Genomic DNA, 18,421 nt, shown 5'->3' with positions numbered 1-18,421 from the left:
ATCTAACAAGCTCCCCAGGTTTAGCATAGTAGGCCATGCTGACACCAGGCCACAGTTCTGCTGGGTACAACTCCTATCACAAAAAGACAAAACTAGTGAAAACATTGAGCAAAAATAATACTAAATATGAATAGAGTAAAAAGATTTTAGTGTTCTATTTCCACTGAACTTTATGTAAGGAGAACAAATTATATCACTGATTTCATTGGGTCATAACATCCAAAGCCTGCAAATGTGATTCATATGACAAGCTGGTCTTAAAACTTCCCTAATTATCCTTTGTTAACATGCTAAATTTATAGAACAATAGGGTTTCTAGAAATGTGAACAATGTAAAATAACTGATAGATCTACTGTGGATAGCTAAAAATACCAGCTCTCTTTCTATCAACTTAGAAATGTATTTGCAAATCATTATCAACAAATTGTAGCTTAACATTCTTCTGACTTTGAAATTATATTTTAAGATCCCCAATTTAGACCACATTATTTACTTACTGGCTTGTATAACTGAAAGAATTTTTCATTTTTGCCTATTAAGTGTTTTATGAAATGGCAAGAAAATCAATCTTTAGATTTTTTATGATAGTTGAAAGTGATAAACATAATTTCCTCAACAATGGGAAATTTTCTTAAAAAATAAGAAACTAATAGTAGATTAACTTTTTATTATACATTACAAAAAAGACTTCCAATTTTAGAGGCTTCAGAGACATTTTAAACCCCATAGAATACCAGCAAATAAGAGAAACTTTACAAAGATAAATAAAATTTTCAGACTGTCCCTAAGTTTTGAGTTTGAAGAGTTCTTAAATAAATATATATTTTTTTAATTTTTAATTAATTTAATTATTTTAATTAAATTTTTAATCAAATGAACAATACCAATAAATATTTATTATTTGAACAATAACATAGGTGGTAGTAATTTCCACACGCTCTGGTTATAACTGTTTTTCTTATACTGCTGTTTCTGCTTATGGTGTCAGTCAGTTACTTTATCAACAATTTACTTGCAGTTATCTACTATTTAATTTCCATAAAAGAACAATGAAATAAAATATTCTAACCCAAAATCATAAGACATACTAAGGCATGACATAACCAAAAAAAGGCTTTTATTATTTCAGTTATTCCAGTCTTCATTGATTCCAGGCTACTCATAATAATTTCTGATTATGTCAGATTATAATAAATTATGATCATCATCATAATATTTTAATTTCTACAAAATTAGGCCCGGAGAGATAGCACAGTGGCATTTGCCTTGCAAGCAGCCGATCCAGGACCAAAGGTGGTTGGTTTGAATCCCGGTGTCCTATATGGTCCCCCGTGCCTGCCAGAAGCTATTTCTGAGCAGACAGCCAGGAGTAATCCCTGAGCAACGCTGGGTGTGGCCCAAAAACCAAAAATAAAATAATAATAATAATAATTTCTACAAAGTTCAACTGGAACTGGAGCAATAGTACAGTAGGTAGTATGCTTATCTGTACTCAATCCACCTGTGTTCATTGAGCAGCATCCTGTGTGCTTTGCCAAACTGCCAGGAGTAATAACTGAGCATCGCCAGGTGTGGCACAAAACATACTAATTAATATATGTAAATAAATTTAAAAAATCCAACCATGAATGTCTTCCACCATGCCATTTAAAGTTTATCTTCCATAATTTCCAGTGAATTCTAGAAGCCCAGTCCTATTGAGACTTTATTTTATGGCCATGCCTTCATTTGTCATTATCATGATTACACCAAATTTCTCAAAATTCAGTCTCCACCATCCCTTCTATAAGGTCTGTCCTGAGAATTCCTGCATGTTATTATTTATTTATTTATTTATTTATTTATTTATTTATTTATTTATTTATTTATTTTTGGTGTTTGGGTCACAGTTGTCAGCGCTCAGGGATTCCTACTGCCTCTATGTTCAGAAATCGCTCCTGGAAGGCTCGGTGGACCATATGGAATGCCGAGATTCGAACCACCGTCCTTCTGCATGCAAGGCAAATAAATGCCTTACCTCCATGCCATCTCTCTAGCCATGCTTGTTATCATTCTCTTCACTGATTTACTTTAATGAATTTTGTGAGAGGGCCATATAAAGTGGTGCTATGGGGGTACTCCTGGCTTTCTGTTCAAGAGTAGATCTCAGAGATGCTTGGGAGACCATGCAGTACTGGGGATCCAACCAGGCCTGACTGCATGCAAGGCAATTTCCTTAAATTGAAATCTCTGTGCTCTCTCAGGTTACTGATTCACTTAGGTACTTTCGATGAATACTTTCTAAGATTCCCCTCTTTGATTCCCTATTCTACCTTGGAAGGCCAAACAATGTGAGCATAAGCATTAGGCATGCTTATACACTGATGTCTTTTTATAGGCTAAGCAATGGATTAATAGAAGGTGAGAGGAGAGCCAGGGATATCGAGTAACCTTTACTGGTGGCCATTACTGCTATCAAAAGTTATTTTCTTGCAACCAGTTTTATTTACCTTACTGTGTCATTCACTTTCTTAGGCTTTCCAACCTAAGAGAGTAAGGTTAACTACCTCTGAAGAGTAAAACTGCCCTCATCTGAATGGATCATTGTATTATTGATAGGATTCTAAATGATACAATATTTAATCATATAATGTCCTCTTTCATGTTTCTGTTTTATGTTCCTGCCACCAATGAATGACACTGTATAATGTTATCATATATTATAATATCTATATTCTGTAACAGCAATAGCAACACTGTGGCCTATAACTTGGACACTTTATGAACTAGTTATACAAAATTGCTCTAATTTGTGACCTCTGCAACCAAATTAATTATATTAAGAGGTTCTGCTATATACTAAACTTGACCCTAGCCAAACTGTTTTTCTTATTATTTTCTTTTTCACTTTGTTAAGAAATGTCTCATAATGTCATTAGGATTAAATTGATTTGGGTGTGTGAGCCCATGATTTTTTTAAATTTTTTATTTTTAATTATGAGAACAAAGATGCAAAGAATGAGGACAAGGTAAAGTTACAGTGGAAGGACAATCACCCATAATATAATTCTCAGAAGAAGTCCCCTTGCTGATATCTTAACTTTGAACTTTCAGCCAAAGAACATTAAGATAAATAAAACAGAATTCATGTACAATTACTTTGTCCCTCAAGTCCCCAGATTGTAACACATTATAATATTTCTTAACAGCACACAAGGCAAGCTAAAGCCATAAAACTTACATAACTCCTTAAACATTTGAGGCATAGTATTTTTTACATTTCCATGTACATGCATATTAGCTTAAGTTAACTTCAAATTTTAAGTGTTTTTTAAGGATTAAAGACAAAGGAGCACAGTAAAAATGGTGTTAGAGTGGCAATTGTTGTTTGCATAGGCCCACCAAAATATGAGGGGCATGGAAAGGAATAACCTTGGCCTAAATACAAAGAGACCCTACCCCTGAAGTTTCCTGGCATAAGACCAACTCTAGGCTCCAGGCAAGCTAGATCGTCCAATCCAAGACATTGTCCATAGTGCCAACACACTTTTATTTTTCACACAGTCTCTGTTGTTGGTATCATGTTTCTGTATTAAAGATCCTGGAATCTGTATATCCTACATTGAAGTCAGGGCATGGAGCATCCTCTCATTTCACCTCACAATTAAAGGGTAATAGTGCAGGAAGCCCTGTCCTGTAAGCAGGTCGTTGTTGTTGTTGTTTTAAGTCTTCTCAGTGTTAAGGGAAGTCTCTTTTGAGCAGGTCAATATCTGAACAGTGGTAGGGTCTTCCATGGTAGAGGATTGCTTCCAGGTGATGTTATAGACAAACCTGGATGTTTCGTGGATGGCTTCCCTGGTTCAGGGGTGAATGGAAAATGCCCTTTCTTCTGAGGCCTGTGCCAGGTTGTTATGTCAATGTTCAGGATGTAAGATCCCTTTGTACTACAAGATTTGTGTGTTCCAATCTCTATTAGATAGGATCTTATTTGTATGTATAGTATTTTCCCATTTTAATGTGCCTATGCAAAAAAGGAGCAATGCCAAGTGGCGTTATTGGCACATATGGAGGCCGTAAGAACAAGTCCAACAATCCCCATGATATGGTTCAATCATAAGCATTAAACTGGGGGACTCTTTCACCAGAATTCCTTGTTGAACAGCTCATAAAGAGAAGATAAAAAGTGATTAGAATCATCACTGTATAAGAGAATATTTAGGAAGAGTTATAGCTGTCAGAGAAAAAATACTAAGTATTCGAAAGAAATATGTGTCCATTTCTTTTTGAAATTTTTTTGAAACAGTTTGGGGTTGTTACAATGCACGGCTTTGGTCTGTGATAAGGATTGTGCAGTACTGAAGTTAAAAAGAGTAATGTGGGTTAGTGATGTTTGGGGAGGGTGAGAGAGTTAAGGAGTGAAAATGAGCTTTGTAGGGGTGTGGGAAAAGTCAGAATACAAAATAGACATTCTGGATACGCAAAACTTAACATAAGGACAAAGAATACTCTTAATACATGCAGTGCAGAATTATGCAGAATTATGTTATGGGTGATTGTTTTTCATATGTAGACTGGTCAGAAATTGCCAGTGACGAACTTAGTGCAACCGAGCAAAACTCAGCACACCCCAAGTTAGAACCCACCATTTCTGGCCTCCTGGGCTGCCACCCCAGAAGGCCTGGTCGCTGGGGGCAGAAGAGGGGAAGGCTGGGGGCCTATCAAGGCTTCTAGCACACCCAAGTCAGGGAGAAGGCCTTCCACATGGGGTCTCCCCAAACCCCATGCCAGCTAGAGCTAGCCTCCAGCTCAAGAGAGGATGGATAGAGTGGGAAGCCGGGATCTTCCCCCGCCCTACACCCTGTGCCCTTCCCTCCCTAGAGCTGGGAGAAGGGGGGGAAGGCTTGGGACCCCATCCAGGAGGGACTTCCCGACACCCACTTTGTCTTGCCACCTGGGTTGCCACCCCAGAAGGCCTGGAGGCCAGGGGCAGAAGAGGGTAACGTTGGGGGCCTATAAAGGCTCCCAACGCACTCAGGTCAGGGAGAAGGCCTTCCACATGGGGTTTCCCCAAATCCCATGCCAGCTAGAGCTAGCCTTCAGTGAGCCCATGATTTTAAGTTTACTCAGGAATCACTCCTAGTGGAGTTGAAAAATAAATAAGGTTCTGACAACTGAACTTGAGTTGGTTGAATGCAAGTCAAGAGTACTCCCCAGCCCCTAAACCGATTTTTTTTCATTTGAAAAATTTATCATATTTTACAACAGGAATTGCTGAGATGTATTTTTACAAATATTAACTTTCTACTACTCATAAAAATTAAAAAAAATATCATTCATCCCCATGTTTAAGAGTAGGAAGGGAAACTATTTAAGTAACTTGCTAAAAATCATAAAGCCAGGATTCAGACCTAGGAAACCTGACTCAAGAAAAGCAATTTTTGAAATATTGCAGAGATGGATTTCAGTTTTGTTCTTATTGTTAGTATAATTTCTCAGTATCTTATATATTAATTTAATTTCTTTTTCTGAATGGGTCAAGTTTGGGAACACACCCATTGGTGCTAAAGGTTTAGTCTTGTCTCTGCTTAGGGGTCAATTCTGGTGGTGCTCAGGTTGCCTTTTTTAGTTCTGGGGTTCAAACTAGGTTCTTTATGCTGCCTGCAAATCAAACACCTTACAAGGTGTGTAATCTCTCTAGCCAATGAATTTTAATTTTACTGGGCTATAGCAGTTTATTGAGAAAATAGGCCAAGTTTTCTCTGTATGATAATTTGTGTTTGGCATGTAGTAGCAGGTTAGTAAATGTTTGTGGAATTCATTATTAGTAATTTCACCTGTATTTTCCTCAAGTTTCCCAGCCATAAAAATAGACAACACATAGCACAAACTGGAAATCAGAATAGAAGATCCCAGCAGCCATTACTGTTACTATAACCATTACTGTAACCATTATTGCTGGAGGTTCCCAGTTTCATTCTGAGTTCTTTAGTCAGATGATTTGCCCAGATGATTTATTGTTTGGGAAGTTCCCCTTACTTCTCCTCCAAGCACAATGACATTGCTTTTCTAATTACCCTTGGTTTTAAGTGGGCCCTATCTTGGACAACTGCCACTTGTTCTGCATTTCCAAATAAGAGGCCATTTCTCCTGAATACAAACTTTTTTTTTAGCTTCAAGACTGTTTCTTGTAAAAACTTAAAATGTTTCCAGGAAATAAGCAAGAGTCATTGGATTGACATAATTGAATTAATATTCAAATATTTTCTTCACTTTCATCATCTAATGAGTACTACAGCCAAGATGCACAACATTCATTCTCGTCTAATTTCAGAGTTAAGTTCAGAATCAACTGCATATATTTCGGGGCTCCATTACCAAGAAATCTAGATAAGCCTTGATTTTAAAAATGAAAATGTCAAAATGGAATGCAATGTCAACTAAATATCAAGCAAGAGGTCCTTCTATGTGTAGTGCCCAATGTAACTATGATTTTTTAAAAATATTTTTGTTTATTTAAACATCTTGATTACAAATATGATTGTGTTTAGGTTTCAGTCATGTAAATAACACCTCCCATCTCCAGTGCAACATTCCACCACCAATGTCCCAAATCTACCTCCATCCCACCCCCCACCTGTACTCTAGACAGGTTTTCCAGTCCCCTCATTCATTCTTTTTTTTTTGAATATATTTTTAAGTAACATGATCATATTTGGGTTACAGTCATAACCAGAACACCCCCCTTCACCAGTGTAACATTACCCCCACCCCCTTCCCATCCCCTGCCTGTATTCGAGATAGTCATTCTACTACAATTGTTTTTAAGTTCAGTAAGTTGTATTTTTTTCCTTAAAGGAAAAAAGTAAAAAAAAAAAAAAGTAAAGGTGCGATAGTAGCAAGAGCCGTTGTTTGCATAGGTCCAGAAAAATGGGGAAAATGGAAAAAAATCCATAACCTGATTACTAAAAAGGCCTCACCTCAGTTTATTAGCATAAGACAGACTCTGGGTTCCAGGCAAACCAGTCCATCCAAAACCAGACATTCTCAAGGTCCCGGTGAAACTTTTACACACTTTAGCTGTTGTTGGTATCAGATTCTTATATTTAAAGACTCTGGATTCTGTACATTACTTTCATTGATGTCAGGCTGATGTGGAGCATCCTCTAGTTTCAGCATACCATTAAATGCGGAGCGAACTGCCCTGCATGCAGACTGTTGCTGAGTCGCCTGGGTGTTGGGAGCAATCTTTGGAGTAAGTCACTGCCAAAGCGGTGGTAGGTCTTCCCTGGTAGAGGCTTGGATCCTGGTAATGTTAAAGACAATTCGGGTTGTTTCCATAGATGGTATCCATTGTTTAGGTGTGTATGGGCGATGCCCATTCTTCTGAGGCCTGAGCCAAATCATTATGTCAATGTTCAGGGTAAAAGGCCTAATTACATTACCAAATTTGTGTCCCCATCTCTATTAGATAAGAACTTGTTTGCATATGTATTATTTCCCCATTTTAATGTGCAAAAGAGAAGCAATGCCACAAAATATTGTTGATGCATCTGGGGGCTGACGAATAAATTCCAACATTCACCGTAACTTGGTACAAACATGAAATCTATAGAGATATTCTTCTACCAGTATTGCTTATAAAACAGATCACAAAGGGGGAAAATCAAACAATCAAATAACAAATCCATTGGGCAAAATTGTCACTATATGAGGATATTCCAAAAGAGTTATAGATTTTAAGGGAATACATCTGAGATATACAAAGGAGATACACGTGATCCTTTTATGTTTTGGAAATAGTCAAGAGGGAGGGGGGTGTTTCCGAGACACCACTTTGGTCTGTGATTGAACAAAGAGAGCATGGAGCCATGTCCTCCACTTGTTGCCTGCTGAAGCTTCCAACTCCCTGAGAGGCTTTTGCTTCCTAATTGCTGGAAGTTGAGAGTACAGCAGTCCCCTCCCAGCCCCTTGCATGAACAAGGAAACCTGGGGTCTCTTTTAAACTGCATCTCACTGGAACCCACTTGCTGGTCCCTGAGCAGGTGTCCAGGAATAACCCTGGGATGGGGAGGAAGGAGAGAGAAGGCTGTGGGTAAACCAAGGCTGCATCTTCACCTTATCTTGGCCAAAAAGCCTACAGCATGAAACCTTGCCGTGACGTATTGCCTGCTGAAGCTTCAGACTCCACCCAAAAATTACTATGAAAGATATGTAATCCACCTTGGCCAAAACAAAAATCATTAGTACAGAAAATGGTTAAATGTGTGGTAACAAGAGATGGGAGTGAGAGAGCAAAGGAATAAAAGGAGCACATGGACAATGTTCAGAAAATGACTAGCAGATGAAGCACAATGATATCCACCCACGCGGTTTCGCAATGGACAGGTTTAATAAGGAAACTTCCCTGATAAGTACTAATGCCAGAACCTATTGTGACCCATGTACCGCACCCCCTTACTAGGCCTGGTTAAATCAGCCTTTGGCATGGTGGAGGGCTGCCAAACGCCATGCTGGCAGAACCTTCCGGCTCGGCTCCCAGGAAGGAAAGGGGTCCTTCCCGAGCCTGAAGGCCGGGAGGTTGGAGCCCCCTCCCCCAGACCCTCCCTTTGGAGGTGGGAGGGAAATGGGGCAAGCCTAGGAACACCCATAAACTCCTCCAAGGGACCCACCTCGCTGGTTTGCCCCGCCATGTGGCCAGGCAAAGCCCTGGAGTACCGGAGGAAGGAGGTAGAGGAGTGCTGGGGTGACCCATGTCCTGCACCCCCTTCCTAGGCCTGGTTAAAGCAGCCTTTGGCATGGCGGAGGGCTGCCAGATGCCAGGCTGGTAGAACCTCCCAGCTCGGCTCCCAGGAAGGAAAGGCATTGTAACTATGATTTGCACATACATGAAGCTCACCCCAATTGAGGATTCTGCCTTCCTTGGTCACTTATCATTCAAAAACAGAATGCTTTTTTAATTTCATATTCCTTATAATCTGAAAAAAATCTTTTTGTTTCTTATGCCATGTCTTCAGGAAACTCTGTGTTGTTATAAGTGAAGGATTCCTGACAGCTGGCTTTTATATTCTATTGTTTTTGAGCAATGTACCTTCCTCTTACTATGAAACATATTAAAATCACTTTCCTTCAATTAAATTATAAGCTAATTGAAAATAATAAACATGCCTAATTTTTAAAGTAGCAGAGTTCTCTCTTATTTTTGTCTCCCAAATGTAGGAACTACTACCTTCAGTGAATTAAATCCCAGGAGCAAAAGACTTGTACATCCTTCTTGGTGCACTTTAAATACTTCTAAAGTGGAATTTAATATACAAAAGTGTAAAACTATTAGAAGAAACCACAGAGGCAATTATGCTTGATAATTGATCTGATCAATGGTTTCTGGAATATAGCACCAAACTCACAAACAATAGAAGTGAGCACAGACTAGTGGGGTTGCAACCTGAACAAAGGCTCCTGATAAGCAAAGGGAAAAAAATCTGTAGCTGTTTGCAAGCTACATATGCAATAAAGAGCTGATATCCAAAATATTTGAAGACCATAAATAAATAAGCAGATAAAAACAAAAGTAAAAAACAACCTGGTATCAAAATAGGCTAAGGACATAAATTTATTATTTATGGAAGAATATATATATAACTAGCCAGCAAGTATTTGAAAAATGTGTTTATCACCGTCTATGATCACAAAAATGTAATAAACACAGTTAGATAATGCTTCACATTAGTTTATTATCATATTTGAGAGGGTATATGCCCTTGTACCCTTTTGATGGAAATAAAAATTGGTACACTCTTAACGGAAAATTGAATACAGAAAAGTCAGGAAGTAAAGGACAATGAAGACAACTTTGGATTTGGCCGAAGTGCTTAGTGAGGCAGTTGATAGCTAGACAGATGATTAGCATCTTCACAGGTTAAATTTTTTCAGTTACTAGAAAGGCTGCAATTTAGTACCTACATGACCTAAATGTTTATTTTCTTCTATGCATAAATGGTTCTGTGTACTCTTTCACCTTGTCTATCTTGGATGTTAATTTTTAAATTGTAAGTAAGGGAGTTTAAAGTCTGTGTTTTTATTTCCTGTTGAAGTTTAATTCATGTTTATTTCTTGAAAGTAACAACAGGAAAATAGTTGTTATTTTTATCAATAGAATCAATGTGATACAGTTGATTTTTGTAGGAAATACTGAAAATATAGTCTGTTGAGATCATTTCTTAGGCATCTATTCTAAAGGCATATAGATGTAAATATTCAAGTAAACATCTAAAGCTTTTTATTTGAGTATAATTTGAGTAGAATTTCATTTTAACAATTATGATATCAAAGTGTAATTCTTTCTAAGATCATAAAATGACCTACTTATAGAATGTATAGCTTTATTATTTAGCTCTTTTTTTCATAGGGTATCTATTTATAACCACTTTACTCAACCCTGGGGTGACTTAGTAGGATTAAGGACTTCTGGTTCACTTTGTATTTGAAGTGTTTTTTTCTCTTTTGCTCAGCTAGTGGAATCCATGATGAATTCTCATCTCCAAGGGGTAAGCTGTTTTTAGTACTGCCCAGTAGCTGGCTTAGGATTCCTTAGAAATAGCATCGATTACTTCCTTCTGCAGTGTTTGTTTCTTTCAGAATGATAGAATTCATTTAGACATGATCAATGATCATGCTTAGGTAATGCTAAGCATGTAATGGTTTTAGTTTTATTCACTTAAGTTATGTGTATAATGAATGTAATGAATGTCTGGACTCAGCTCAGAAAAAAATAAATGCAATTTATCATTCTACTTATTTAACATAAGCATTATAAAACACTAAAGCTAGAATGTGAGAATGTGAGAATGGGAACTCATGGGATGAAGATTAGAGTAGAAATAGTGCTTTTGAGAGTGTCACATCTAGAAAAAGAATTCGATTTTGCATAGAGATAAGAATTTGTTAGGTGGATATTTTGGATGTGAGTCGTTTGACTAATATTGATTAGACCTAATGTTCTTTCCTACCTGAGAAAGCCTATTGAATGGAGATGAAGGTCATTCATTGAATTGGATGTTAAGGTATAAAATGAGACTGTCTGGTAAAAGGATTAATAGGGAAATTAGAATATAATAAAAATAAAATAATTTTTATTTCTTATATGCATCTTTATTTACATGTAGCTCTTTCAGTCGCTATTCACCTTAATTTCCAGAAAGAAAAATCAGTGGAGAAAATGCCCATCTTACTCTATTGAAAATAAACTCTGTTTCTGACAAATTAATAGCAGTATATGAGTTCTTTAGAGTTTATTTTTTCAAATGGAATACTATATGTGTTGACCAAAAAGTAAGATACAAAAGAATAGTTATTTTGTTAATAATACATAGTCAAAGTGCATAGTTTAAATCCAGTTGTGAATCTCCTTAGATTTTTAAGAAGACTGTTTCAAAGGATGTCATTAATAATCTTCTCAGGTGCTTACAAAGCATGTGTCTGTCAGCAGAATTAGAGAATCAACCAACTAGAGAACAGGTTTCACAATACCCTGAGACCTATTTTGTTCATTAGAGAGGAAAATGGCTTGTTTTAAGTCAAAATTGACATGCTTGCTAATTTCAGCTGCAGAAGCTGTTCACTGTGGTCAGGTTTAATTTAAAGTCTGGTAAGGTGCAGATTAAAGCTGATCAAGTTCCTACTACAACATACTCTTATGAAATAAACTTTATAATCTAAAAATGAGGAAAATTGAGCTAACATTGTATCATCTACCCAAACTGAACAACAAAAATGATTCTTATTATTTCCTGGTAGTAATGCATCAAATAAATATAAATAATAAAGATAAGTTTGTTACATGAAAATTCTGGTTTCAAAATACATTGAGACCCTTAATTTGCACAAACCCCAACAAATGCATGCTTCACTACTATATCCGTGGTATCTAGGACTGGGTCTAGAACTTAAAAGATAAGACATTAGGTAATTTAGTGAGCACTGTTAGCTGTAAATAGCATTTGACTTATTTGTCAAATGTGAAGGAAAATTTTGCTTTTTCTAAGGTTCCTAGGCAAGTCAGCTTTAAAAAAATCTTTTGAATACATCAAATATTTAAGAGTCAGGAATTTCAAAGCCCTTTTCCAATTTGCTGTGTTACAGATGGCCAAAGTCTACTATTCTAACCCCACAAAACATCTTATTGTATAAAATCTATCTGCTACTATGTTTCCTACTTCAAAATTTGTTCAGTACTCTCCAACTGACTTATGCTACTTACTTCAATAGCTGTCTTTGGCAATTTGTTCCATATTTCAAACACCCTTTTGTGTAAAGAAACCATAAAAGTTAGAAACCTGAAAATTGGATTTTTCTTCTGAGCAATCACAGCTTACAAATGTGGAAAAATTGTTAAAAGTTAGCCCCTCCAGTTTTTCAGTACAAAGAGGAGAAAATGTTCAAAATAACTGTGTAGTATTTGGATAAGTTCTTCCTATTATTTTTATAAGACCAAAAGCAATTGAGCTTAAATCATAAGCTGTCTCCTGCCTATTTACAAAAGAAACAAATACAGAATAACCAAAGGCCAGTCCTTTTGAAGCCCAAAAATGTTTAGAAAATCAGTAGTCAAAGAACATATATACATAAGCAAAAATTCCTATCTGCTTCCTTTTATCTCTTCACTTTCATTAGTAGGAGGAAGAACATAATGTTTAAAACAATGAGGCTCTCTAGCTTGGTTATTAGTGTAGGTACTTGGGAAATAAAAATGAGAGAATGTGTATAAGATTTTTATTATATTGTGGATAGAATATAATAAATACTCCTAACAATTGCCCAGATTTAAATTTAACACATTATATTAGAATGAGAAAAAGGGAGTTCTCTTATTTTTTTTTTACAAATTTCCCTGTAAATATATCTGGAATTATGGCCCTTTAGTACATTGAGACAATAGGTAGATTCTTGAAAAAGTCAGGATTTTTCTAATGACTAATGGTGCTACCTAAAAATTAGAATAAAATATGTTGGATTCCTCTATTAATACTCTTATTAAAAGCAGAATAAAAATAAAATCTCTTATAACAAAGATTATATATACTAATAACTAATCCTTCCTAAACTTGCCTGCTCATAAGAATTATACAAGGAATTAGTTTTAAATGTAGATTTTTGGCCTTTCCCCACTCCTTCATACATTCTTGAACAAGACAAAGGAGTCTAATAATAAATTGTTTGAAGTGACTGTAGGGAGAAAGGATTTAGCTCATTGACATGGCCATATTTTATAGATTCAATCTCAGGTACCAAGTTAAATAAGTTAATGTCTTTTAAATCACTTCAGGACTTTTTCTGTTCTTAAATATATGCTCTAATTATGACATCAAACAAAATGGGATTGCAAGTGTACATAGTTGTCTCCCTCTTAAATACATTGGCATCATTCAAGGGTACACTTCTTACCCATAGCATTCATATATTAGTTTAAGTCAACCCAGGAGTCTGTGTTGACTCAAAACTCTAAAGAATTAGACAAAACTGTAATAAAGATTTTCATTTGAAATATTTTGGATATCTAAGAATGAAGCACATTTCTCATTAAATTATAGTCTGTAATCTCTTAAACATTGGAGATTTATATCTCATAACATTTTTTTCTAAAAGTTCTTTGTTTGGTTTGTAAATTGCACTTTGAATTACATGAAAGGAATGCTCAATGCTGGAAAATCTCAATATTAAGTCCTACTTGTTTCTTAGGCAACACTACAGGACTTGGAACAGAGGCGCCCCCAGTTGGAAGAACTCATCACAGCAGCCCAGAATTTGAAGAACAAGACCAGCAATCAAGAGGCTAGAACAGTCATTACTGATCGAAGTAAGTCTAATAAAAGACATGTGAAACTGACGGAAAAAAATAGAAAGTTTAATAAAAAAACAGTTCATATGCCTTCATAGCTTTTATTAAACTAGTGAAAATTCTAACTACTAAGCTTTTCAGTCAACAGTTATATTCAGTGATTATCTTGTAATTTCATGGACTAGAGTACTATTTTTGTCAAGTCAGGCATATCTGGCTGTACAGTGAGGAGTGGGCATGGTAAGTATGATGTGGTAGAATACTTTCTCCTTTCTTGCCATCTATCTGGGCTGATGGCCATAGAGATGACAGTCTCTCATCACATCCTTGTTGGTTCAAGCAGTAGATCATAAACTCCCCTCCTGGACCATATTTCATTTCCGCCTGTGGTGGCACTTTCGGATCGGAATGTGTCTGCTACTTTGATACCTTCACTGTGTAATATTGGACATCACTGTACCATACTGTGTGCCAAACCACTATGCCATACTGTGTTGGGTGGAAACATGGGGCGGCTGCTTAAGGCCCAATTGCCTAAATACTGCCTGTACTCTTCTCTCTGGGCAAAATGATTCAAAGGAACTATTTAGGGATAAGAAAAAGGGATACAGGGAGGAGAGTAGTGAAGATTTTCTCTTTCCCTCCATGACTTTTCATAGGAGTGTGGCCCAAGTCACTTCCTTATCAGATAATCTTCGCTCTCCCTGTGTTTTCTCACTTCCCTCCAGAAACATACATGAGTATTGATTTTTTTAACTTACCATACAGTGCCCCTCTTCTCACAATGAGAGGAATCTTTTCTAGTTCATTAGGAAAAAGGACCCTTATTTGATTGTGTTTTTCTTGCAAATTGTTTGCCTTATGCCAGATCTAGGCTTTTGAAATTTACACACCAAGGATCTCTATGGCGTCACCCTTTCTGTTCTTCTGGGTCAACACTTCCTTATGAAAATGTGAGCAAAATATGTGATTTGCTGACAGCAATTTCCTGAAGGAGGGAAAAGAGTCACAATAAAGTATTAAAAGCTGCAGAAATTATTCATCATATTTTACATATTAGGTAATTATTTAATGATATGACTTCTGCTTATTAGTTTCTAACTAGAAAATTGTTAAGCTGTATATATGTATTCATTTTAGGCACCATAATTTACAATACCTGTTAAGGGTAAGGTCTCAAGTCATTCCAGAACCACACCCGCCACCAAAGTATCCACATCCTTCTACCATTGCTGTCCCAGTGCCACTCTCCCATTATATCTTCCCCGATTTCCCTGCTTTGCTACCTTCTACTGAAGATAAATTCTCAGTTTTTTGCTGACTTGTTTCCTTACTATGTTTCTTTATATCCCACATCTGAGGGAGATTATTCTGTCCTTCATATATGTCTATTTGTATGAAATCTTTACAATGTCTTATCAACTCATTTCATTTCCACTATTTTGTAGATGAGAAACCAATTATTAATTGGTTAATTAATTAACCAATGGTTAATCTCATCTCTCAAGTCAGAGTTTGGAATATATATGTTTACATATATGTCTTTGGCTTAAAAGTCAATTTACATGAAGTATATTTACTACTTCCCATCTTATTTCTGTTTTTTTTTGTTAATTAAGTGACCGTAATCACTAGGACTAGACCTCATATATTCTAGACCCCTAATTAAGTATGTTTTGGTTAATATTCTAAAGATATTTCCTTTTTAATTTGGACGGATTGGTAAAGTAGAAGCCTTTTTCTTTTGAAATGTTATTTCTTTGTTATCATTCAAGCAATATATTTGGATAATATTTATGTATTATTTGGGTAGTACTAACTTGGTAAGCATACTTGGTATAGTTGGTAAACATCTGGATCTTCCTGATTTACAAAACACTTGAGGGGTTGTCCATCTGGTAAAGTCCAAAATCAGCATCCCTCTTTGAACTCATTCAAGTACCCAAGCACCTTTTCCATCTTTCATGTATATCAAGAAGTTGATATAGGGCTTGAGCGATAGCACAGCAGATAGTGCATTTGCCTTGTAAGTGGCCTACTTTGGTTCATTACCTGGATCCTATATGGGTCCCTAAGTACTGTCAGGAATGAACCCTGAATACAGAGCCAGGAGTAACTCTTTAACACTGCCAGGTGTGCCCCCCCAAATGACTTTGATATATTTAATGGACAGGGAAATAAAGAGTATTATCACTGGAATTTATAATTGGGCAAGAATAAATGATACACAGACTAATTCTATTCGTAGCCTGTTCTCTGTTAACTTGTCATCCATGACCATATCCAATTGTAAGCAAATATGGAAAAATTGTCCAATGTTAAATTAGGTATAAAAAGGATCTAGTTTGATTGGAAAATAGGGGGCAAAGAGAAATGCACTTATATTTTCTGGTTCTGTATAAATTACAAGACTTTATTTTTGTAACCTGCAAGGCAAGAACAAAAATCATCTTGTAATGAGCAAAGCTATTAAACTGATAGAGGAGTGTTCTTCATTGAAACTGAAACTATGAGACTTATCTTAATAGCTAGACACACATGGGCCCAAAGTGAATCTCAGTGTATGATTTACTCAGTATGGGACCAAATCCCCTTTGCCTGGAAAATACTGAAATTTGGCAAAGATATTTATGAAAAGTAAAAATACTATATAGAATGTCATTTGTTTTTACTAATGAAAAATAAATTATAATATTACCTAAAAGGAAAATGACATTTATTTTATCCATTCAGCATAGTCCAAATATTTTTTATTATCCCTTAAAATCTTTTTTGATATTGTATTGACTTTCTTTATGATGTAGATTAAAATGGAATGAGCAGAGGGTAGGTCCACTGCTTGCTATTAATATCCAGTGATTTAAATAGGTCTGCTTTTTGAAGACTTTGTCTTTCTGGAATAAAAACTTTTATGATTATTTGCATCTCTATGGAAAGATTCTAATCTAAATGGTCCCAAAAAGCATTTATAAATGAGCTTAGCTTGAGACAAGTAGTATTGTCTCTTAAGAGCCTAACCAGAATCCTAGTTCCAAATATGCCTGGAGCTTCTAATGCTGCTACTAGGATAATTTTAACAAAATGTGTTTATCTAAACAATGTCATTTGCAGCCCCGCTATTCTTAAGTTTATCACTCTATTTGGAATCTATGAAATGGGATAGAAATTCAATACTCGTAAAGTTTCAATCGTGTTCAGAATAGAATTTTTCTTTGTATGGATTTGGTTTGCAGGGAATGAACAGATATAAAACACTTGCTCATAAAATTGTATTTTCTTATTTGAAGATTTCAGTATTCATTTTTTATTGCTCTGAAGCTTCTAGAAGTACTTAAAAAGGAATCAACTAAATAAAGTAGAATATTCAATAAGCACATAATACTGTATTGAAGCATTTTCCTTTTTTTATAAATCCCAGTTCATAACTTTTTACATTTGGGGAAATCTATAGTAGTTATTACATTCTATCAGGAGAAAATATCCAGTAAAACAAAATCCTTTTCTATGAAAAATAATATTGATAAAATCTCAAATAATTGGATCTGCAAGATATGAACATGTTTCACTATATAATATTATTTCCACAATATCTGTTGTTTTTCCAGTTATATTGATAGAAATTGTGATATATAATTTTGGCTAGATAATAAGTTTTCTTTTTAGTGTATTTAAAATGAGGGAATTCATGATGTTTCTGATATTCAAACTTCTTGTTTTCTTTCATTTATTTAGTTGGTGAATATGTAAAAACCATTTCTGATTAGATCTGTATTGTAAAAATATATAAGTAGGATCAAAATTGTTTTCTTGAAGGCTTCAGAATTACAGAAAATGTTTGTTCAGGTCCATTACTGTTGCAAATCATAGTACAATGGTACCTGCATAGCAGTGAGGAGGATATAAAAAGAAAGAACCGCTCTCTTTTATTGCTGTTTTTTCTACAAACAATATTGGTAAACATGAACCTGGCTCACTTGACATTTCTGTTGGAGGGCCTTTGCTTCTGAAGCCTCTTCCTCCATAACCCCAGTTACCATTTTTAAAGATTGATGACAATAGCACATACAGATTTTCAGGGCAGGAAGCCTGGGTTGGCCACTTATTATTAGCTTTTTGACCTTGTGAAACCAACTAGTCTCAGTCTACTAGCTTATCTCATATCAAATATCTGGAAAATAATACTGTTTTTATCTTTTGGAAAGGTTGAAAGAATTAAATGAAGTAATATATCTAAGGCATATAGATCCTAGGCATTATCAAAGCTCAATGATATTAGTTCCTGTTATTTTAATTATAATCTAATCTACATGTTTGAATACTGGGAAATAATTTAATTGGCTTTGGTAGTTCTCTGATTCACTCCAGTGGGAAGGGGTGGAGAGAAACTGATTGAAATGATAAAGACCAAAATGAGAATTACTTTGGATTAGACAAAAAAATAAAAAGAATTAAACAAATATTTAAAAAAAACTTTAGTTTAATGATATTATAAAAAGGAAGTTAATTTATGTAATTGATTTCTTATTTGGTATAAGTTATAGCTCTAAGTATTGTATATAGATAATATTACTCTCATGTTAGACATAGAAACTGAAATAGAGAGTTCA

General features: G+C 35.5%; 1 protein-coding gene across 1 annotated transcript in view; it reads left to right on the top strand.

Moving 5' to 3' along the window:
- DMD (dystrophin) overlaps window positions 1–18,421 on the top strand; it is a 2,686,579-nt gene that overhangs the window by 1,825,368 nt on the left and 842,790 nt on the right. The window contains exon 52 of the mRNA XM_049766737.1: window positions 13,715–13,832. Coding sequence (XP_049622694.1) covers window positions 13,715–13,832 — 118 coding nt within the window. The remainder of the gene's footprint in view (window positions 1–13,714; window positions 13,833–18,421) is intronic.

This window comes from Suncus etruscus, chromosome X (genome assembly GCF_024139225.1).
Source record: "Suncus etruscus isolate mSunEtr1 chromosome X, mSunEtr1.pri.cur, whole genome shotgun sequence".
In the NCBI taxonomy this organism is placed as follows: Eukaryota; Metazoa; Chordata; class Mammalia; order Eulipotyphla; family Soricidae; genus Suncus; species Suncus etruscus.
This window is presented reverse-complemented; position numbering and strand designations above follow the sequence as displayed.